At 38.8% G+C, this 24,353-nt stretch overlaps 1 protein-coding gene across 1 annotated transcript in view; it reads left to right on the top strand.

Annotated features, from left to right (window-relative positions):
- Positions 1-23,686, top strand: part of FAM184A (family with sequence similarity 184 member A) — a 184,230-nt gene extending 160,544 nt beyond the window's left edge. The window contains exons 15-18 of the mRNA XM_075063906.1: positions 11,165-11,282; positions 15,122-15,226; positions 18,724-18,923; positions 20,644-23,686. Coding sequence (XP_074920007.1) covers positions 11,165-11,282; positions 15,122-15,226; positions 18,724-18,923; positions 20,644-20,713 — 493 coding nt within the window. The 3' untranslated portion in view covers positions 20,714-23,686. The remainder of the gene's footprint in view (positions 1-11,164; positions 11,283-15,121; positions 15,227-18,723; positions 18,924-20,643) is intronic.
- The last annotated feature ends 667 nt before the right edge of the window (positions 23,687-24,353 follow it).

Here is a 24,353-nt window from a genome sequence, read left to right as displayed (position 1 = left end):
CACTTGAGATTGCCCTGTTCTCGTCATTCCCTCTGAAGCATCTGGCAGTGGCTACTGTCAGGAGACAAGATACTGAGCTAGATGGACCACTGGTCTGACCTAGTATGGCCACTCTTCCATTCAGGGAAGGTTTGTGAACTGAACAAATAGCATCAGCCCACATTCACCCAATTTCCATAAGTATGAGCTGAAGTTCCAAGGACCTACACAGACCTTTGTGGAAGAGCAGTATCTGGGGACTGGACTGTGAGGGGACCACTGTGGATGGCACCCAAATGAAGGTTTGAGTAAAAGCTCAAGGGCTCCTGTAAATCCAGATGCCTGGATTCTATTTACAAACTGAATCCTTCAGGTTTAGCACAGCATTAATGCAGAGCTATAGTGAATGGAAACAAGTGAGGCATCCCCAAGACTATTTCTGCTCAATATCTTTATAAATTACTTACTGCTGTAAGGCAGCAGAAAAAGCATGATCTCTAGAGATGACCGTAGGTGCAGAATTCTGGTCAAGATTACAAATCATCCTCCCTCAAAGTTAGAGGATGTTTGGATCCAGATTTTGTTTCAGGCTGCTCTCCACTGATAAACTAAATTCCTGTTGGTACCGAAACATGAAGAATTGGAGATATATTTGAGAACACAGAATGGAAAGAAGATTTATACATATTTAAGAAATGGATTAATATGCAGGCCATTTTTAAGCTCATGCATTATGTACTTCAGAAGAAAATATAGGAGAATAAGTTACATTGAATGGTCTAGAGCTAGAGTGATCTAGTGAGGAGAAGGATTTAGGAACTGTAATAATTTGAAAGTTGGGGCACCATTTCTGGTAGCCACAATGAGAGGAAAAAGATTAGATTATATAAATGGGAATAAATTGTAAAGCAAAGGATGTGATTCAACTATATAAAACTATAACAAGGATATATTATGAATGGTATGCAAAGTTTTGGTCACCAATGGATATCCATATTTTAGAAGATGTATGAAGGAAGACAACATGACTAATTTAGGATAAAGACAGAAAGTCCTATAAGGAACCAACTAGGGGCAGAGCTCTTCTTGACCTGCTGCTCACAGACAGAGAAGAGTTAGTAGGGGAAGCAAAAGTGGATGGGAAGCTGGGAGGCAGTGACAATGAGATGATCGAGTTCAAGATCCTGACACAAGGAAGAAAGGAGAGCAGCAGAATACAGACTCTGGACTTCAGAAAAGCAGACTTTGACTCCCTCAGGGAGCTGATGGGCAGGATCCCCTGGGAAAATAACATGAGGGGGAAAGGAGTCCAGGAGAGCGGGCTGTATTTTAAAGAATCCTTATTGAGGTTAATTAAAATATATCTATTATATTTTGCACAGAAGCAGAATTTTTGGACCAATTTATTTCCAGATGTAATCTCAGTTCAACACATACCTCCTCATGAAGAGAATCATAAACTTCAGAAATTATTTATTGCACTTGCAAAGAAAGGTTTTTATAATTGTGGATTATTAATAATATATGAGCAACTGAGTCATGGCAAAGAACACTTCTAACTATGTGTAATACATTTAAAAAACTGTTCCTTTATATGTAGCAAACTCCAATTAAATTAAGATCAAACTCCCTATATAGCCTTCTAAATTAATAGCAGCAAATAGTATACTCCTTGTTTGTAAGTATTTATAATAGTGACAATTAAGAATCTTAAGCTGTAACCTAAATATTAAATTAAATTATTTTGCTCCATATAGTGTTTCAGCAGCTTTCTGTTGGTATGGCTCATTGCATATGTTTTCCTATACTTGAGGTTTATGATCTAAGTCAAACAACAGCAGAGAATTTACTTCAGAAAGAAAAGTATAAAGGTGTGGAGAGGAATGGGTAGCTTGGTGTCAGAGATTATGTTCTGGCAACATTAAAGAAGATAAAGAGAGAAAGTTCAACTAGAAAAGCTGAGAAAGTTGATAGTTTTAAAATATTATACTTGGCTTTCTATAACACCTTTCATCATCGATTTCAAAGTGTTGTACAAAAAGAGGTAAGCATCATTTATGTCCATGTTACAGAGCAAGAGACTGAGGCATGGGTCAAAAGTCACTGGGCATAGAAACTGAGTGGATATGTCTAAATGGACAAATCCTGCAGAAAGGCAAAGATATGCTAGAAAGTCAAACAACTTTGCAGGAGAAATTACAAGGGATACAGTTGTTACATATGCCTATTATCATAATCTGAGAACAATATATCTGAGAAGGCAGGAAGGAGAAGTAACCACCACTTCAAGATCACAGAAGGAATATTACAAAGACCATTAGATATAATAAATCAACAGGAATAACAGGATAATTATAGCAATACTAAGGGAATTAAGTAAGAAACTGACATAGCTCTTATCAAGTCACTTTGAAATGTAGATTATCATTAGGAGGGTACTTGAAGACAGACATTATGCTTGCTTGATAAGTTAATAGACAGGAAACAGGAAAAACTAGACTAATAATAAGACTGAATTCAATTTTAGAAAATATTTTAGTCATAATAGGGATGAGCTCAGTGACTTACCCAGACAGCAGTCAGTACATGGATTTACAGGTTGAAAGTTAAAACCTGTTTCAGACTAATCTGATAAACTTTTTTCAAAGGAGAGACAGAAAAAATCAGATTTGTGTTGCAGCAAGACATTTGCAAAAGGATATTTGAACCGAAAATCAAGCACAATATGCTAAGTACAAGCTGGATAGGAAACATGCTCATGAAAATAAATATTGAATATTCGGTATGTATTCTAAATTATCTGGAAAAGGGGTGAACAGTATAGTGACAAATCTGCAGATGATACAAACTACGCAAGACAGTTAAGTGCAAGCAGACTCTGAAGCGTTACAAATGGATCTCATCAACTGGGTGACTGGGCAACAAAATGGTAGATGAAAGTAATGACACTGGAAAAAATAATCCAATTATTTATACCGAATGGGGGTCTAAATTAGCTGTTGCTGCTCAGGAAAGGATCTTGAAGTTATTGTGGATAGTTCTCTGATCTGCTCAATGTGCAGCAGCAGTCAAAAAGCTAACAGAATGTTAGAAACAATTAGGAAGGGATAATAATTAAAGCAGAAAATATCATAATGCCAATATATAAATCCATTATATGTCCCACCTTGTAATACTACGTGCAGTTCTGGTTGAACCGTCTGAAAAAGTTATAGTAGAATCAGAAAAGGTACAGAGAAGTCAATAAAAATGGTCGGGGTATGAACAGCTTCCATACAAATGAGAGATTAAGAAGAGTGGGTTTGTTCTCTTAGAAAAAAAGACTACTGGGGAGGAATATGATAGGAGGTCTATAAAATCGTGGTTTGTAAAAAGTGAATAGGGAAGTGTTATGATAAAAGCACAAGAACTAGAGGTCACCAGAGAAATTAATAGCAGCAGGTTTAAAAGGAAGTGCTTCTTCACACAACACACAGTCTCTGCCCATGAAACTCAGTGCCAGGGGATGTTGTGAAGGTCAAAAGTATAATTGGGTTCAAGAAAATTAGATAAGTTCATAGAGGATTGGTCCATCAAAGGCTAATAGCCAAGATAACAGGGATGCAACCTATTGCTCTAGTGTTCTAAATTTCTAACTGCTAGAACTGGGACTGGACAATGAGATGGATCACTGAGATTGCCCTGTTCTCGTCATTCCTCCTGAAGCATCTGGCAGTGGCTACTGGCAGGAGACAAGATACTGAGCTAGATGGACACTGTCTGACCTAGTATGGCCACTCTTCCCATCAGGGAAGGTTTGTGAACTAAACAAATAGCATCAGCCCACATTCACCCAATTTCCAATATGAGCTGAAGTTCCAAGGACCTACACAGACCTTTGTGAAGACAGTATCTGGGGATGGACTTGAGGGGACCACTGGTGATGCCACCAAATGAAGTTTGAGAAAAGCTCAAGGCTCGTAAATCCAGATGCCTGGATCTATTTACAACTGAATCCTTCAGGTTTAGCACAGCATTAAGCAGAGCTATAGTGAATGGAAACAAGTGAGGCATCCCCAAGACTATTTCTGCTCAATATCTTTATAAATTACTTACTGCTGTAAGGCAGCAAAAAAGCATGATCTCTAGAGATGACCGTAGGTGCAGAATTCTGGTCAAGATACAAATCATCCTCCCTCAAAGTTAGAGGATGTTTGGATCCAGATATTTGTTTCAGGCTGTCTCTCCACTGATAAACTAAATTCCTGTTGGTACCGAAATCATGAAGAATGGAGATATATTGAGAACACAGAATGGAAAGAAGATTTTACATATTAAGAAATGGATTAATAATGCAGGCCATTTTTAAGCTCATGCATTATGTACTCAGAAGAAAATATAGGAGAATAAGTTACATTGAATGGTCTAGAGCTAGAGTGATCTAGTGAGGAGAAGGATTTAGGAACTGTAATAATTTGAAAGTTGGGGCACCATTTCTGGTAGCCCACAATGAGAGAGAAAGATAGATTATATAAATGGGAATAAATTGTAAAGCAAAGGATGTGATTCAACTATATAAACTATAACAAGGATATATTATGAATGGTATGCAAAGTTTGGTCACCAATGGATATCCATATTTTAGAAGATGTATGAAGGAAGACAACATGACTAATTTAGGATAAAGACAGAAAGTCCTATAAGGAACCAACTAGGGGGCAGAGCTCTTCTTGACTGCTGCTCACAGACAGAGAAGAGTTAGTAGGGAAGCAAAGTGATGGGAAGCTGGGAGGCAGTGACAAATGAGATGATCGAGTTCAAGATCCTGACACAAGGAAGAAAGGAGAGCAGCAGAATACAGACTCTGGACTTCAGAAAAGCAGATTTGACTCCCTCAGGGAGCTGATGGGCAGGATTCCCTGGAAAAAACATGAGGGGGAAAGGAGTCCCAGGAGAGCGGGCTGTATTTTAAAGAATCCTCTATTGGTTGCAGGAAAAAAACATCCCGAGTGTAGGAAAAATAGTAAATATGGCAGCAACCAGCTTGGCTTAACAGTGAAATCCCTGCTGATCTTAAACGCAAAAAAGAAGCTTACAAGAAGTGGAAGATTGGACAAGTGACCAGGGGGAGTATAAAAATATGCTCAGGCATGCAGGATTGAATCAGGAAGGCCAAATCACACTTGGAGTTGCAGCTAGCAAGAGATGGTAAGAGTAACAGAAGAGTTCTTAGATACGTTCGCAACAAGAAGAAAGTCAAGGAAAGTGTGGGCCTCTTACTGAATGCGGGAGGCAACCTAGTGACAGAGGATGTGGAAAAAGCTAATGTACTCAATAATTTTTTTGCCTCTATCTTCACAAACAGGTCAGCTCCAGACTGCTGCACTGGGCAGCACAGTATGGAGAGAAGGTGACCTCTGTGGAGAAAGAATGGTTCGAGACTATTTAGAAAACTGGACAAGCACAAGTCCATGGGGCAGATGCACTGCATCCAAGGGTGCTGAAGATTGGCGGATGTGATTGCAGAGCCATTGGCCATTATCTTTGAAATCATGGCGAACAAGAGAGTGTCCGGATACTGGAAAAAGGCTAATATAGTGCCCATCTTTAAAAAAGGAAGAGGATTATCCAGGGACTACAACTAGTCAGCCTCACCTCAGTCCTGGAAAAATCATGGAGCAATCTTCAGGGAATCAATTCTGAAGCACTTAGAGAGAGGAAAGTGATCAGGAACAGTCAGTATGGATCACCAAGGGCAAGTCATGCCTGACTAACCTAATTGCCTTCTAGAGGAGATAACTGTCTCTGTGGATGAGGGGAAAGCAGTGGATGTTTATTCCTTGACATTTAGCAAAGCTTTTGATACAGTCTCTCACAGTATTCTTGCCAGCAAGTTAAAGAGTATGGCTGGATTATTGGACTATAAGGTGGATTAGAAAGCTGGCTAGATCTTCGGCTCAACGGGTAGGATCAACGGCTTTCATGTCTAGTTGAACCAGCCCGTTTAAGTGGAGTGCCGAGGGTCGGTCCTGGGGCCTGTTTTGTTCAATATCATCAGAATAATCTGGTAGGATGCGGGACTTGCTCTCTCAGCAAGTTGAGCTGACACTTAACTGGGAAGTGCGTAAGATACACTGGAGGGTAGGGTGATACAGAGCGGACCTAGACAAATTAGAGATTGCGGCAAAGAAACCTGATGAGGTTCAACAAGGACAAGTGCAGAGTCCTGCAACATTTAGGACAGAAGAATCCCATTCACTGTACAACTAGGAACCCAAAGGCTTAGGAAGCAGTTCTGCAGAAAAAAGACCTAGGGTTACAGTGGACGAGAAGCTGGATATGAGTCAACAGTGTGCCCTTGTTGCCAAAGAAGGCTACGGCGTTTTGGCTTTTAAGTAGGGGCATTGCCAACAGAATCGAGGTACATTCCCCTTCTAATTCGACATTGGTTAGGCCTCATCTTGGGGTACTATGTCCAGTTTTGGCCCTACACTACAAGAAGATGTGGAAAATTGGGAAAAGAGTCCAGCAGAGGGCAATTTAAAAATGATTAGGGGCTGGAACACATACTTTATGAGGAGAGCGAGGAAACTGGGATGTTTAAATCTGCAGAAGAGAAGAATGAGGGGGGATTTGATAGCTGCTTTCAACTACCTGAAGGGGGGTTCCAAAGAGGATGGATCTAGACTGTTCTCATTGGTGGCAGATGACAGAACAAGGAGTAATGGTCTCAAGTTGCAGTGGGGGAGGTTTATGTTGGACATTAGGAAAAACTTTTTCACTCAGAGAGTGGTGAAGCACTGGAATGGGTTCCCTAGGGAGGTGGTGGAATCTCCTTCCTTATAGGTTTTTAAGGTCAGGCTTGCCAAAGCCCTGGTTGGGATGATTTAGTTGGGAACTGGTCCTGCTTTGAGCAGAGGGTTGGACTAGATGACCTTCTGAGGTCCCTTCCAACCCTGATATTCTATGATTCTATGAATTAAGCCTATGCAGTCTGAAAAAACTGAAATTGTGTTGTGGTTTGGGAATGGGCAGGGACCAGGGCTGTTGTGCCTCTATCCCTGCTGTTACTCCCACCCCTTCTCTTCATCTCCCCCCACCCATGTGAGTGCTGTTCTCCCCCTAGCTGAGCACCAAATGCCCGCCATCTCTCCACCATGTCTGAATACTGGACACCCCCATGTCCCTGATGAACAGCAAATAGCCCCTGAAACTGGGATAAGAGCCCCCTTTGACTGTCAGTACCCCCATCCCTGCCCTCCTATCAGAGCCAGGCATGGGGCTGTGGAGGCAAATCACAACTCCAAGGGATCCATGACACAGGCCATTGGGGCTGGTGCCAAATCATGGTGTACCTAAAGAGGGCAGGAAGATCTGTAGGAAAACAACCATTAATAATGCACAATAAGCACCAAGCCACCATTCAGCTGGACTCTTCACAACTTATCTTATTCTGGGAGCACTGGAGTGAGCTAGCATGGTCCCAAAAGTGGGCAACACTAGCCAGTAATAAGTTGTGGTGAGAGTAACCAGGGGACTTGCCAATTCATGCCTTTACTCTCAACAGCTTCCTCCAGTAAGACTTATGTGGAGGTCTTGGTGAGATTTTAAAATTGGTCCCATATAACAGGTTTCTCCCTGAGAGGGCAGCAGTAAAAAAGCCACCTCACTTCTCTGAGATGCAGTCTCCTGTGAACCACAGAGGTCCATGCTGGCAAATAAACATGTAATTTTCGCCTCCCTGCACCAGCTTTGATTAACCTGGCTTTGTATGTTTCAGCTGCTGAAAATACAGTAATAATTATATACAAAAATAATGTATATCTATTTCATATTTGCCATTAAAATAGAAATATCAGGCAAGATTTTTTGCTACAGCTGAGCTCTTCTTAGATGCACTGAGGTGTGGGAACCATTGGAGAGCCAGTTATGGCTCCTAATCCTGAGCTTTTTGGCCCATGCTTAAATTAAAGACCTGTGAGGGAGCTGTTCTGATTTACACCACTGGTATAAGGCCCTAAGCCAGTGGAGCATCAGGTGGAGTGCTCTGTGCCAGAGCTCCACTCCCAGGATGTCACTTCTCTCCCCTGACATTGTGGGGGCAGCTGGCAAAGGAGATATCTATGCCTCCTACACAAGGATTTCTCTACTAGCTATCTCCAGCTGCTTTAAGTCCACTTTGCACCACTCAGTGCAGTGCATAACAGACTTAGTGAACTGGAGAATCTGGCTCATGTAACTTTGAGGGGTAGTATTAATTAGCTTATCTGATTGGATTGTTTGAATTACATGTACTTCTTTGATATACATAGAAAATGGCTCCCTGAGATGTCTGAAAATAGGGTGGCAGCTGTGCATAAGTGTGTATTATACTTCGGGGATTTGTCTACAATAGCTTATCCTAGCAGAAAATGTATACACAAAATTAAACCCACTGAGTGTATTTCCATTCTGCTGAATCAAAAGCTTTTTCTGCATCTGAAGATGCAATTGTGTTGTCCAAATTTTCAGTATTTTGTTAAAATGTTTTATAAGATCGCTAAACTACATGAGGATTATTTGGGGGGCATAAATAAAGCTTGGTTTGCAGGCACTGGTTTTTCAAACGCTCACTGTAGTCTTGGCTGTCTCATCTTGTGAGAATTTTATTATCTGAATTTGAAGGCAATGGATTTCTGATTACGTGTCTCAGAAAGAAGTGTTTCAGAAAGTACAGGCAAACTTTGCAATAACACGCCCCGCCATAACGCGAAATCACATATAACGTGATCATAAGTTGGCTCCCCTTTAAGGCCTAATACCAGTGGTGTCCAGCGCCATGGCGCCTGCTGGGACATTGATGTGCCCAGCAGGGGAGAGAAACCACGGCCCAGCGCCTGCTGGGGACAGAGAACTCCAGGGCCGCGGGCGCCGGTGCTCTCTGTCCCCAGCAGGCGTGACGCCGCAGCTACTCACTGGCTTCTCCGGGGCTGCAGGCACCGGTGCTCTCTGTCCCTGGCAGGCTGGAGAGAAGCCGCGGCCCCGTGCCTGCCAGGGACAGAGAGCATGGGCACCCGCAGCCCTGGAGTTCTCTGTCCCCAGCAGGCACGGGGCCACAGCTTCTCTCCAAGCCGGAAAGAAGCCGTGGCCCTGCACCTGCCAGGGACAGAGAGCACCGGCACACGCAGCTTCAGAGTTCTCTGTCCCTGGCAGGCGCGGGGCCGTGGCGTCTTTCCCCTGCTGGGCACTAGGTGGCACACATCAATGCACCACGTTGGGGACCATTGACTTAAACTGACCGACTTGAAACCCCATTATACCGTGACCCCGCATTTATCGTGATGGAATTTTTTGGACCCCAAACATCGCGTTATAGCGGGGTTTCACTGTACTAGCTTTCTGCAGACCAAAATATGCTTGGCCTTTTGCACTATGCAGCTCCCACATAGCTATGCATGGTGGCAGACCAAAGGCCAATAAACTGCTTGGTGGGGTGAGGGAACCCCACTGTATTATGGAGAGTTGTAAATAAAGTTTCTTCCTCCCGTGTACTACTACTTTCTGTTCTGGTGTCCTCAGTCCCATTTCCTCACCCCAAGGTCATGCATTCATTCCATGTTAGTTGCTATATCTCCAGTCATCTGCTTGATTTAGTCATAAGGCTTTCACTTCCTTCATTGCTGGAGAAGCTTCACCAATTGGAAAAGATCTCTATGCCCACATCATCACCAAAGGGTAAACCATAAGGAACCTATCACCTGGGGAGAATACTTGTTTGAACAAGGTGACCCATTTAAACTTTTTCCTCAATCATTTAGTGAGGGATAAACAGTTTCATGCTAAGACACAGCAAGAGGCATACAATATGCTCAGTTCATCAACTGACATCATTCTCATGAAACGTAGGCAGTCATGTAAGGCAAAGTCAAAATTACATAACTTCTTCTGAAGGGAAAATACTGTTAAAATGAGAAGGGATCTGTAGTTTAGGAAGCCATGTGGAATTAAATTTGGACTGACTAAATACCTTAAATTGTAATTTTTCACCTTTGGGGGAGGGTGGCGCTAAACTTGTTAAATTCTCTGTATTTGTGCTGAAAGTCAAGGCGGTAACCTACATGAAAACTGGATTTGGCAGATATATATTGCAATTAACTTTCTAGTGGGCAATATTTAGCATCATGAACTTGATGTCAGGAATTTCAGAATGTCATAGTGACAAATAGTATTTTGAGGCTATCTTCTGAAAACTCTTTCAAAAGTTTTTTCTTCATATCTTCCTAAAAATTCAAGAATTCTTGTGCTCATTCTCCTACAACTGTTCTCTAAATTGGCGTGCTTATTTCAGTTCTCTCCTTTAATGCTTTCCCACTGTGTGATTCAAGTTTCCTCATATTATTCTCAAGTTAATCAACTGTTACTTTCCTCTTTAAATGCTAATATCCAGATGTTTATTGTTTGTCTCTTACAGCTAGTTCCTTTATTTCCATCTCTCATGGTGCTAAATTGGTTTTGCGGCGAGGAATTAGTTACAGATTAGTCTTCACCATTCTTGGATATCTTTGCCCCACTGTCCTCCACATGAGCTGAGGAAGATGGTGCCAGCCTTGTCTCCTTCTTTTCTCTTTCTTCAGTACCACTTCCATACACCTCTGTACAGTCTAGTGATCTATTAAATGAAATATATTTTTATTATTTTTTTCTCATTCCTCAGAATAAATCTAGCTGAGCTGCATATTGCCAGCTTCGCAGAATTCAAGTTAAGATAATATTAGATACTAAAGTTTAGTCTCGTACAGCACAAAAGAACCACTCCTCTCTACAACATCCTGTGATTCCACTGCATATATTTTGTGTTTGCTCATAGGGCCTGATTTTCAGTCTAGCCCATACCAGGCCTCTTATTTAGTGCCCAATGTTTGCATGCATAAAAAGGATGATGAGTTTTCAAAATCTTGCCCAAAATGTTGTTTGTTATAGCAAAGATGGTAGTTCACGTTGAAGTTCAGATTAACTAAAACCTCTTTAACCAGTAATTTTGGTTGATGTTAAAATTAAAATGTTAATGTATAAGGGGTAAAGCAAATTATTGTCTTACTGTTTTTTTTTGTTTTGTTTTTTACCCATTAAATTACTTATTGTACTTATCCAAAGTATGATTATATTCAATTGAAATTTAATTCTGGACTACATTAAGTTAAAGTTGGTGTCTTTCTCTTCCATGAAGTTTAGAAGAAATGGAAGAGAAATACCAAAACAGAGAATCAAGACCAGAAGATTTACAGCTTATCGCAGAGTTGAAAGACCTGATTGCAGAGAGGGACCAACTCATAAAGAAACTGATCGTAAGACTTTTTGTGCTCTTTCTGGTATTAATATATTAACAGATACAAATATTAGTCTTATTTCTTGAAAAAAAAACTTGATTAAAATAGATTTAAGGCCTCAGTTCTGCTAACACATATGCATATACTTAACTTTATTCCAGTAATCCCATTGACTTAACTGAAAATAATATAGTAAAGTTAAGCACATGCCTAAATGTTTGTAGGACCAAGCTTAATATTGTAAATATATATAAAAATGTAAGTTGCAAAAAAAAAATTCAGAATTACAATATCATATTAAATTACAATATTCTCTTAAAGTGTAAGTGTCTGAAAGCCAGAAAATTCAAAGTTAAGTTTACTTAAGTAGACTAAAACATGTATGCATTGGAAAAAATGGGAATACAGAATTAAGGAATCCCAAATAACTTTACTTACACCTTTGTATCTCTACCATCCTGTAGGTGCCCTCAATGTAAGGTAGCTATATTCCCAGGGCTAGATGGTATGTTGAACAATGGACAGGAAGTCTGGTAACTGAGTGTATCTTAAACCCTGTATACACTGGTGTTTTGCCTGCATCTGTGGACATCTCAAACCATATTGACCTTGGCTTTTGCAAAAGAGTATACAAATGCTAACCATAAGTAATACTAGGATTAAGAAATCTGCAGGCTCAGGGAGCTCAACCACTGAGGAAAATGAAATATTAAAATCGTGTGAAAGTTTTCTATTAGGAAGAGAGGAAGGGAGTTAAATATTATAGGTCTTGGGGTATATATGAAGTGTAACAATAATATTTTTCACTTGTGTAGTGGCTTCCATCTGAGGATCTCAATGTACATGCTTTATAAAAAACAAGTAAATTAGCTTTACAACACCTCTTAGCAGGTAAATACTATTATCTCTATTATACAGCTAAAGAAATTGAGAGACAGCAATTGAGACAAACTTAAAATCTAAGTCTCCTGACGCTCAGTTCTGTGCCTTAACCATAAGACCATTCATTATTCTTCTCTCTAGAGGCAAAATGTTGGTGTTGCTATTTGTCAAGGGAAGGTGAACTAGACACTAGTCTCCAGTTGAGTAGGTAACGCACATACAGTATAATGAATAGGTGGTGCATACATTCATATGTTGAACATGTTACAATGTGATGGTAATATGTGGTTCCAGTTGTCATATGTAAACGGACTGTCTTATAATTTTGAGTGAATGATTAGCAGGGATATGAGGGCAGACTTAAGGTTGTTTGGGGTACCATAACTGTAGTTCCATACTTTCCAATATTTTCAGGGGGAAGAACTAAGTGTAACTGAATTTCCTGGTTTCCAGATATCTGTGTTTCTTAAAACTACAATATTACATTACGTTTCTTTCTCTGAAGTTATTCAGGGCTTAACAAACATTGTGTTTTGGAATTTCCTTTGGTGTTGTGTCTTTTTCCATCAAAGAATAGCTGAATGACACTGCACTGTACATTTTTAGGCTGGAAGATCATCACTAGCAGAACCAAAGCTTCAAAGCAATGGCTAGTTCTAAGATTGCCACCTTTCAGCTAGCTAAACAACTGATATAAGTGCCACATCCATTTTGGACTGGATCCATTGGACTGGGGAAAGAGAGATGTGGGTGGCAGAGGGAGGAATGTGAAAATGTAAGGTGTTTGAGCATGCTGTGTGATGGGTACCTTTGCTAATAAGACAGAGAATATTGGAAAGGACAGGTGTGTTTCCCCTTCCCTCAATAACCTTTTATTGTAGAGCACTAGTTTCACTAACTCAGGTTTATTGAGACTTATGCTCTACTTGTTCCTTTCACATCTATGTGGCCTCTGCTGTTCTGCACACGGTAATAATGTGGTGGATGAGGAGAATTTCAGTTATGTTTCTTTTTGAAAAATCTACATACTAAATTGCCCGAAGCTCAGTTTTACTGACCTTGAAGATAGAGGAGTAAGATAACCCTGCCTAGATTTGAACCTGTGACTCTAGGAAAATTAAATATTCAAATCAGATGTTTATATCACTAAGACAAATCCTTCAGCAGAGCATGAATAAATATTCCATTATAACTTCTCACATTTTATTTCTAAACCTGCTTTTCTTTCAGCAAAAAATACTATCAAACTTCCATTCCCTTAATTCTTCCCATTCCATCTCACTTTATGTATTCTTAAGAGTCTCCCAGTCTCCCACCCACTCCTGACTATGTATAAAGCATCCCACAGAAACAAAGTGAATTTCCTGTAGTAGTTTACTAGAGAAGGACTGAACTGGGAGTCAGGAGTCTTTGGTTCTAAACCAGCTTTTATAATTGCTTGCTATGTGACCTTGGACAGGTCTGTTAAACTTTCTGAATCCCGTAAAACGGGTAATATATATACTATAGGAATGTTGTGAGACAGCTAAATAATGGGATTCTCCTGTCAGGCTGAGCCACTTTTGGCACAATAGTGTGGCTGTAAATGGGGTTGATCTGGTTTTCAGCATAATTGTGAGGTTCATCGTCTGACCCACTGAAGTTCTATATACTGAACATGCACAATATTGTTAAGATGAGAATAAAATATAGGAGTTTTTGACTCCCAGTCTTGTAATGTGCTAAATCATATGACCTCGGGAGAGTTAGGGATACCATCACCACTTTCTTCAAGAAAATATTTGTACTGTACCAATGAATTCAGAGGAAGAGGAGGACATAAGTTGTCCTTGTAGTATTTACATTTTCAACACCAGACAGTTCTTTGCTGAACTTTACTAAGTCTGTCAGACTCTTAGCAAATCTTACAAGGTTTAGTGGATCTTAAGTCTACAGCAGCCTGATGGAATGTTTGATGCTTCTAATTCAGCAATGAATAGCTTAAAAAAATTAAAAAGCAGGGTTTTTTTTTAAATCATAGACCTTCAAGAACTTGCAGAAACCAATTTGAAGTTTTTATGTCAAGCTACCTCTGAGATATTTCATGACAAAATAGCATTAAGAACCTAAATATGGACCATATGTCAAGCTGCCTCTGAGATATTTCATGACAAAATAGCATTAAGTCCTAAATATAAGCCAGTTCTACTTTTCCCAACTTCCATATCTCAGAAATGGCTTGTCCAATTTACCTTAATTTTGGCACCAAAAAGAAGAATAAAAACGTTATCTGGTCATAGACCATACGTACCAGATTTAAATGGGACAGGACCTTACACGGGATTTTAGACAAGTGAGGATGGGGACAAATCAGCTTAATAAGGGGAAACTGGTTAGAACCAGACAACTACTCTGAACCTTCATAGCTCAATCAGGTTGCTGAATCAGGAACATCAGAATATTCTGTCAGGCTGCTGTAGCCTTATCTGAGGAGTTGTAGACATTCAGCGTATCATAGGATTGGCGCCTCTCTCAGCAACTCCCTAGGGCTGTTGTGTGCATTAGCTAAAAGTTCATACAACATTTTGAAAATGTAAAGCATTTGAAATTAGTGGCACTTGAGAAGGCTCACTCCTCAGCCTTTTTACTGCAGCTTCACTGATGGGGACATATTTGACCAAGACCACACAAGATGATAGTGGCAGAACAAAGATTAAGCATTGTGAGTCCCTCCCTATCCACAGTCCACTAAACCATGCTGTCTCTCAAGTGTGAAATGTACATAACAGAAACTCATTAGTGTAAATTATTTAGTGTTTCTTTAATTGTATATAAGATCATACATAAATACATTGTAAATAATGGCTTGATTGAAATTTATAGAGATACAGGTTTAGAACTGAATGTGTTTTGAAACAGTGTTGTATACATATCTTGCCATTAGCTAATGGAAAATGCATAAAGAGAAGTTTGTATTTCTTGTTCTTCTTTATTAGGATGACAAAAAATTCTATCAACTAGAACTAGTCAACAGAGAGACTAACTTCAACAAAGTGTTTAATGCAAGCCCTAATGTCGGAGTTATTAATCCACTGGTGAAGGTAGGTTCCACAGGCTTTATTGGTAAAATGGAAAAGAAATCTGTGTTAATACATAGTGTAAAAAGAGAGAGACAGAGAGAGAGAGAGACATGATAGTCTCTATATTTTGTCAGACATGTTCAAAACACTGAATATAGTTCATTGCTTGCCTGTATTCTATTTATTATTATTTATTTGTATTATGGTAGTACTTAGGGACCCAAACTGAGATTGTGCTCCACTGTGCTGGTTACTGTGAAAACCTAGCATAAAAGATAGTCCCTGCCCTGAAAAGCTTAAAATCTAAATAAACAAGATAGACAACAGATATAGAGGGAAGGAGTAAAGTGAGCAGCGATGGTCTGAAAATGTCATGTTAGTTCCGTAGAGAGACAAGGTAGGTGAGGTAATATTATTTATTGGACCATCTTCTGTTGGTGAGAGAGACAAGCTTTCAAGTTTACGTAGAGCTTTTCTTCAGGTCTGGGAAACATCGGAGTGTGGCCGCTAAATACAAGATGGAACAGATTGTTTAGCATAAGTAGTTAACCCATACTTCAGAGGACCATTCAAGGTGAAGTGGCTTGTTAACACCCCTCCAGTCATGGGGGTTGGTGGGAGGAAAGGCAGCTGTGAGTGGTTGTTAGTGGGTTATACATTGTTGTAATACGCCAAAATACTGCATTTATGGAGTTAAATCAGTCTCTTACCTTAACTAACCTTTTTAAGGGTTCACATCAGATCATATAAGAACATTTTCCTGTCTCTTCTCCATATACCTTCTGTCAGTTCCCTGGTCCCTCATATTTTGCAGGGCCCAGCAGTTCTGTAAAGCTCTTTTGTGAGCTAGGTCCCACAGTACTGCTGCACTAAAATCAGTCTCACAGTAAACTCTGGAGTGCTCTGTGTGGGAAAACTCAACATGTGAGAAATTTAAATAAAATGGTAGCCTGGGCCTAACAGAGATAATATCAGAACTGTGGACACCTAAACCAGATAAAGGGGAAGTCTCCACTTAAAGAAGCATGTAGAAATCCATAAACCTGCCTTAAGAATTAAAAGATTTCTAGAACTTGGATTTTGTATAATTACTTAGCAATGTTTTAGATTTTAATTATCTTATATTATATTAGTTTTCTAGTTTAAATTAAATAAAAACTTTATAAAACCATTTTCCTTAGCTCATCAGGAATAATTCTGACCTTATCTGTTTAAAAAAAAAAACATACTAAATTAGGCTGATGGCGTACCAACAGTGTAGAGTGCTAGCACAGAAGAGATCCATGGGTTCAGAAGCAACTTGGGAATTCATAACTAAGGGCCTGACCCAGTGTACATTGCAGTCAAGGGAAGGATGCCTACTGATTGGAGTAGAATTAGGATCAGGCCCTAAAATTTGCAGAAGTGATTTGTTGGAACGTGAACCATGGGGAAAATATTTTGGGAGATGCTTGTTTCCTCTTGGCCAGACTAAACAGCAGCATTAAAACTTATTGAAACTGAATATACTGTAAATTCTACTTTTACTGGAATAGAGATGATGGAATAAATAATCAACAAAAAAAGAAGGTAAAAGTGAGGGAGACAACCTAAAATGAAGAGGGGAAATAACAGCAAATATTGCATTAATAAAATATAACTGTGATCAGTCAACAAAACAACATGAAGATTCAAGTGTCATTGGTTTGCTTTTCTTCTTTCTCATGCATCTTTATTTTACTTATTCATGTGTTTCTTTTCATAATAATAACCAAATGATCAAGATCTGGGAAGTGCTACATTCAGCATAGTGGAGATAACATTATGAAAGTATTTATGCATTTAGTTTTGATTGCATTTTACATTTTAATTAAATAAATTAGTATTTAATGGAAATTCCACATTCCTAGTACTGCTAGATAGATTTTTCCCAGTTTTCTTGAAGCCACTTTACACTAGACGTGAAAAAAAAATTCTTTGATTTCCCCTCCTCAAAATCCAACCGCCTTCCCCCACTCCAATATTTTTCTGTGGCAGTCTTTGTTTCATCAGCCTTCTATTACAAAATGACTTGATTCAGTACTGTTAATGAGGCCATGAGGTGTTTTCTCTGAACATTGAGTGTGCTGCATTAGCAGCACTTGCAGCTGCCAACCAGGTAAGTGGCCAGAATTCAAACCTAGGTCTCTCATCTGGCAGTACGGGACACGATCAATAGAGCAATGTGGCCATTTACGGTTCAACTCTTTTCCATACCTGAACTCATCATTCCTGTTATTTCAAATGCAGTTCTGCTCTGAAGAGTGTATGTATAATTTTATGACAGAGTTACAGGTACGTTTGTCTCTCAGGGATGCCATTTCAAATGTGCACAGTTTACAAGTAACCAGATTTTTTTTCTAAGTGCTTTAGGTGGGGTTGTATATGTATTTGTATGTAGTATTCGTGAGAAAAAATGAACTCAGTTTCAATTTGAAATCAAGTGGAATATATTTTTAATGAAAACCTTTTTACTATGTAAATAGGAAGTACATGAGCCATAAGTAATGAAGAGATATTAAATATGGTATACCTCATTAGGCCATTTCTCTGTAAAAACTTTTGATTTGAACCTCCCATATATTTATAAGTTCTAAAGAATCAGCGAGTGGGACATAAAGCTAGTACTGACATGGCAGATAGTAGATAATCATTCATTTTACCTGGTAATAAATTACTGATATAAAATATCAATATTACAATAACTCTCATCTATCTCTTTGAGTCACTTGAAGTACTGTCAGATGAAGTTGAAAGATACTTCAAACTGAGAAGTTGATTTAGTTGTGCCATCTAGTGGCTAGAAATATTCTACTTAGAGATAAAAGGTGGTGCTTTTTCCTCTTTCTGGCAAGGAACTGAAATACAGTATAGGATCAGTTATATCCTTCATAATAATGTAATAGCACCCACTGATTTGGGGGTCATCAGTGCTTTAACAAAAGAATGTACCTTAATTGCAGATTTTCTAAGTTTCTGGTCAAAGACAAAAACTAATTGTTTACCAAACTATACTTAAATGGCAAAGTGAAACTTATTGAACAGATTTATCTTTCCCACCAATGCATTTGATTGCAGAACTATTTCACTAATCCAGAGAATGTGTTTAAGTAGAAATGAAGAATAGCAGACTGAAGTATAATTTTGTAGAGAACTAGCTACCTCCCCATCTCTTTCCAATAAAATATCTTGCTTTATACATTCAGTCCTTCAGAATAATATACATATTGACTGCTGAGCTACGCCTGAATTCCTAAGTAAATTTGCTTAAATATTTAATTTTCCTTTGTGAATGTATGATATTCAGCATTGTTCAAGGAATACAATAAAGGTGCAATTATAGAAACTATTCCACTTCCCTCCCAAACTTGCTTCCCATCCAAAAAAAAAGAAAGAAAGAAAGAAAAAGAAAAAAGCTATAAAGGAACCTTCTCATCTGCCAATTTCCTCATCTGTCCTGGTGCAAGGAGCCTTCCTTACATTTGTTGTTTTTAATGCAGCAAAAGAAGAAGAATGATAAATCAACAAACAGGTTTGTGAGTGTCCCCAATCTAAGTGCTCTGGAATCTAGCGGAGTGGGCAATGGACATCCTAACCGCCTGGATCCCATTCCTAATTCACCCATCCATGATATTGAGTTCAACAGCAGCAAACCACTTCCACAGCCAATACCACCCAAAGAGCCCAAGACGTTTTTGAGGTGAGCACTGCCTCACCAATCCTTTTTTTCTTAACTCATAGAAATTTTGCATTCCTATTTAGATGAAAATCCCACTTGCTTTATTAACACTTTGACTACAAATATTACTGTGGAATTTTTACGCTCTGTTTGTAACCTCTTTACAGTATTCCTTTTTATTGTAGAGCCTGTTGAAATGTGAATATTTTTGACCTTTTTATGTCTTGAACCCTCAACTTTTAAAACCTTTTAATATTTCTTAATATGATTCATGTGCTTCCAATTGTTTACATGTTATGAACAATTGTTTTAAACGTTTGTGTGATTTGGGAATTGTTTTAAAACATAGGGATTTTTTTATTTATAATTGTGTGATGACTTTTATATGACAAAATTGTTTTCTGTGGTACATTGATTTTTTTTGTCCTTTACCTCATTTCTGTCAAATTTTTTCATAAACATTAGTTTAGTACAGAAATAGGAAATATACATGGGTGGGTGTTTTAATGCTGCCTTTCCAGTAATAAAAATTAGCTTTAAAATCTCCAGGATTAGTTTTTTGAAAGGGATGGTAGAGTGAATTACACTATTAATTTAACAAATGAATTAAGAGGGAAGACTCAGGTCTTTAGGCTTTTGGTGCCTGGATCCTGAATGCACTGCAGAAGTGGTGTTCTTTATCTGTAGTTGGAATTGCTTGCTATCCTATTCCTACAACACACTTTATTTGCAAATCAAAGCAATGGCATAAGTGTCAGATGGACAAGCAGTTGTTTCCCTTCCCTTATGATTTACATGGGTAATGCCACAATTCTGACAAGTGTTAAAAGAAGAAGTGGGAAATTATAGAATTGAAAATAAAGTAGTAGTAAAATTCTGTTTCAAGAAAATATACTTTTGTTAAATACATTGTGTTGCTTATTTTTCCCCTATGCATGTGATATGCATGTGTCTGCTCAGACGTCAGTAACATGCATGTGCATGAATTCATGGATTGTGATGCTGGAGTTTCCATTGCAAATTGTTTCGTGCGTTGTATTACCCCAGTAAAATGGTAGGATTTTTTTTGTTCTTATTTTTTGTTGACCAAAGAATTTTGATCTAGCATTAAAATTGCATACATTTTTCTTACTAATTCAGTAGAATTATTAACATGTTTGAAGAGGGGGGAAACTTGTTTGTCATGCACCAATTTCCTTGTTCCTAGTATATAATTAATGTCTTTTAAATTGTGTGCATGAAATGATACAAATAATATTTTGGTTTGATTTATGTAAAATATTAAAATAGTATGTATTTTTGTTTAATTACTGACTAGTCTTTGTTAAGCACATGTCTTTAAGAATGTGATGCTTGCATCATACTTCTGAAAACTATCTTAACTAGAGGAAAAGGATGCTGAAAGAGGACCCTCCAAAGTTCCCCCCCAACAAAAAATTTTTATCCAAAAAAACAGTTAACTATATGATTTTAATTAATATTATCTCCAAATATTTTTCCACATTACGACGTGGCTTCTTAATTTGTCTGTGCTGCTGATGCTCTCCAATCGAGTGGATGACCACAGATATTGCGGAGGGACATTAAAGTAGAGTATATACTACACTATGTGATATTTGATTTATGAAAAGATATTTAGATCATTTGTGTTCCATATTGTATTTTCTGTGCTTTTTCCAGACATTTTGCACTCTTTATTTTTGTCGTGGGTTAAATTTCTTTTTTCTTTTTATGAATTTAGCCCTCCTCAGACTGAAGCTTCACCCGATCCACAGCGCCAGGAATGGTTTGCCCGATACTTCACATTCTGAGAGAGAAATGTTTTTTGTGGCATAGCGTGGTGTGGATTGTTTATAAGAGCATGTCTTTAAGTAAATCCTATGTGAACAAGCTTTCCTGTACTATGTCAAACACTGTGAATGAGAAAGTATTTGTCTCTCTGAGTTGAAAATGCACTGTATTTCATGTGGTATTTGTTGGAATCACTTGACATGATTCTATATAATGTGCGTAATTATATCAATTATTTTTATTTAAAATGGAAGAGTCTTTAAACTTTGTAATTATTACATAATAAATTTTGGTAGAACAAACATAAGGCTTTCCCCATTTTTCCTATAAATATATGTTTTCTTTGGTTGCAGGAAGGCTCCCCCTCCTCCCAAAGCAATGTACTGCATGGTTATAATAAATCAAAATAATCTTTCAATGATAAATAAAATAAAATAAAAAATATCAGACTAGGCAAGGTATGTTTAATTCATCCCAAATTTATTTTTATTTGTAGCACTTTAAAAATTGTCCTCTTACTTACATTTAAAGTGGTGAATACGAAATAAATCAGACATAGTTTAGCTGCTAGCCTTCAGAACTGAGTGACTGACAAGACCATAAAAAAAAAATTAGGGCGTTTTCTTTTTTGCTAACTTCTTACCTACTGCTCATTAGACTCTGCACTCTAGAAATAACCAGTACATTTGATGCTGAGTTTCACCAGAACCTGCCTTCATGAATTACCTGTTTATTTTTTGAATATCTACAAAGACAAATGATCTTTGGAACATTTGGGATGCTAAACTAAGTATCACTGGGTAAACCAAGAATCATTAAAGGAAATCTGCATTTTGAGGACATCCTCCTTCAGGCGGAATATAGGCTTTAAAAGTAACCCTATGCACACAATCGTATGCACATCTTTTATAAAAGCTCAAGTGTATTCAATTGTCTACATGAAGGGAGTTTCTTTTTTACCTTTTAACATGAATCCATGGACTACTTGGCTTTTTCAGGTAGTAAGCCTGATTCTCTAGTCTGTTACACTGATGTGACACCAGTGTTACTTCATTGCCAGACAACTGCTATAACAGATTGGAGAATCAGGCCTACTGTCTTTATTATTTATATTTTTTGATAATTCAAAGATTACCACAAAGTAATTAACACTGGTAGTCTCAGGGAGAAAAATATCTTTGTTTTATGAATGTATTTTAAATCTGAAACGCTCTTTAAAAACAGCAAAGGACTATTTTGATTTATTATTTAAATGAGGTTTTAGTCGGCAAATACAAAAGCACATGATCTTCATTATTTCTTCTGAAGCCCTGACTATATCCTATTTCCCTTTATATACAAACAAATATCTAGTAAAAGATACTCTCACTAGTTATAATAAGTTTTATATGTAGTATATATATATAAATGAACAATTTGTATGTTTTCCTATAAAATATTCTAAATGAAATTTTTGAACACGTATCTTCTATAACTCACCTTGAAAACTTCACTGAAAGCCGTGCTCTGGTGATGCTGCCAAAGTGTAAAGTAAACAGCAGATTCTGTGTAGTTGGTGGACTCAACTGTAGGTATATGCAACTTTTTAATTTTAAAAGAAAGCCATATTGGGCCAAAATGTTAGATTTCTTGGCTGTTACCTGAAATAAAACACACTAGATCATTTTGCTATAACATTCTGAAGTGAGTGTTGTATTTTTTCTTCTCTGCCTTGCCAGTGTTATTAAAAGGACACTGCTTCTTTGCTGACCCAGTACCTCGTTGATTAGAGCGTTAAGTTGCATAATCATACATTTTTGCTTATGGAATTTATAGATATAAACTATAAATAAAACCAACTAAACTCCACTTCAGATTTTCCTGTTCATGCATTTTTTGCTCTCTTTAGTAAATGGTGTATTGGTAGCCTCTGCCATTGGGCATTAGCTTTCCAGTGGTGAGAACAAACTCAAGAAACCATCAGTTCCAGAGTCCTTTAAGGTCAGCAGCTTTCCGACTGACAAACAAGTGTGTCCTGACAAAACCAGTCAAATCCCAAAGAACCCAGGAAGACGGAAAAATTTCTGCCAAATGGTATCCAGAATGCTTGATGCAAACTTTATTCCACATTATTTTGGTTGTCAAGCTTGCGTGTTAGATTCACATAGGAACCTGCATTACCAGATTAGATCATTGTTCCATCTAGACTTCTGTCCTATTTCTTTCAGTTTGTGATGCTTTAGAGAGAGAAAAAAAAATCCTTAATGCCGCTGGTTAAGAGCCCAGTCCTGCAAACCCTTTCTCTCACATGTAGTCTTTCCTCACATAGCCTTCTCATCCTCATATTAGTTCCGTAGGAATAGTCTTATGAAGGACTGGGCAAATTCCTTCTTAGCTCCCATGAGTGACATTTTAGCATTCTGATGCATGAGATTAGTTTATCTATATCATTGTAGCTTGTCCAAATATAATTATCATTAATGGTAATACAATTGATTATCCCTTTTGTTGTTACAATTTTATCAAGAACATTTGGGGTTGTTATGTATCAACATTAAATATTCAAATAAATTAACAAGTAGTAAAGTACACAGGCAAACTCAAAGAGACACTTTAACACTTATATGCTTGGTCAAAAGCATAGCAAAACTATGGTTTAGTCAATATTACACTTCTCCAGAGAGAGCAGCATGATAAGGGAATAAAGTTCAGTGATGAACTGCATTTGACATAATGGCAAAATGCAAAAAAATCCTATGAACAATCATAAGGTTGTCTTAAAATTCAGCTACAGTTCCACATTCTCTTCTTGAAGCTGGACCCTTTTTTCATTCTTGTGTAACAAAAGGGCTGGAAAACTGGTGGATATCCCCAGTTGGCAGAAAACTGTTGTGGTTGAGTCTTCCACCAGCCCCTTGTAACCTCCCAGTAGAGGGGACATGGGAGTCTGGGTCACGGCAGCTCTGCTCAGCGCTGCCAACCGGGCCGTTAAAAGTCCTGTCAGTGGTGTTGCCTGGCTAAGGCAGGCTAGTCCCTATCTGTTCTGACACCGTGCTGCACCCCGGAAGTAGCCAGTAGCAGGTCTGGCTCCTAGGCAGGGGAAGGCGGCAGCATGGGACTTGGTGCACTGCCCCCACCAGAGCACCAGCTCCATGCTCCCATTGGCCAGGAACTATGGCCAATGGGAGGGTGGGGGCAGTGATTGTGGGTGAGAACGACTTAGAGCCGCTTGTGCGCTTCCATCTAGGAGCCAGACCTCCTGCTGGCCACTTCCGTGCACAGCGCGGATTGCGGTACCAGGACAGGCAGGCAGCCTGCCTTAGCACCCCCACTGCACCACTGACCGGGAGCTACCCAAGGTAAGCCTGTGCTCCAACCCCAATCCCCAGCCCTGAGCCCCCCTGCAAACATGAAGCCCATTCCTGCACCCCAAACCCTTTATCCCCAGCCCCATGCCACAGCCTGTACCCCCAGCCCAGAGCCCTGATCCCCTCCACCCAACCCCATGCCCCAGCCCTAAACCACACCCCCAACCGGAGCCCCCCACACACTCCAAATCCTTCATCCCGAGCCCCCACCCCAGAGCCCTGACACCTATCCCACACTCCAACCCCTCTGCCCCAACCCAGAGCCCCCTCCCACACCCTGAACTCCTCATTCCTGGCCCTACCCCACAGCCCT

The sequence above is a fragment of the Chelonoidis abingdonii genome, chromosome 3 (genome assembly GCF_003597395.2).
Source record: "Chelonoidis abingdonii isolate Lonesome George chromosome 3, CheloAbing_2.0, whole genome shotgun sequence".
NCBI classification, from domain to species: domain Eukaryota; kingdom Metazoa; phylum Chordata; order Testudines; family Testudinidae; genus Chelonoidis; species Chelonoidis abingdonii.
The sequence above is the reverse complement of the archived record's forward strand: the minus strand, read 5'-3'. Positions and strand labels throughout refer to the sequence as shown.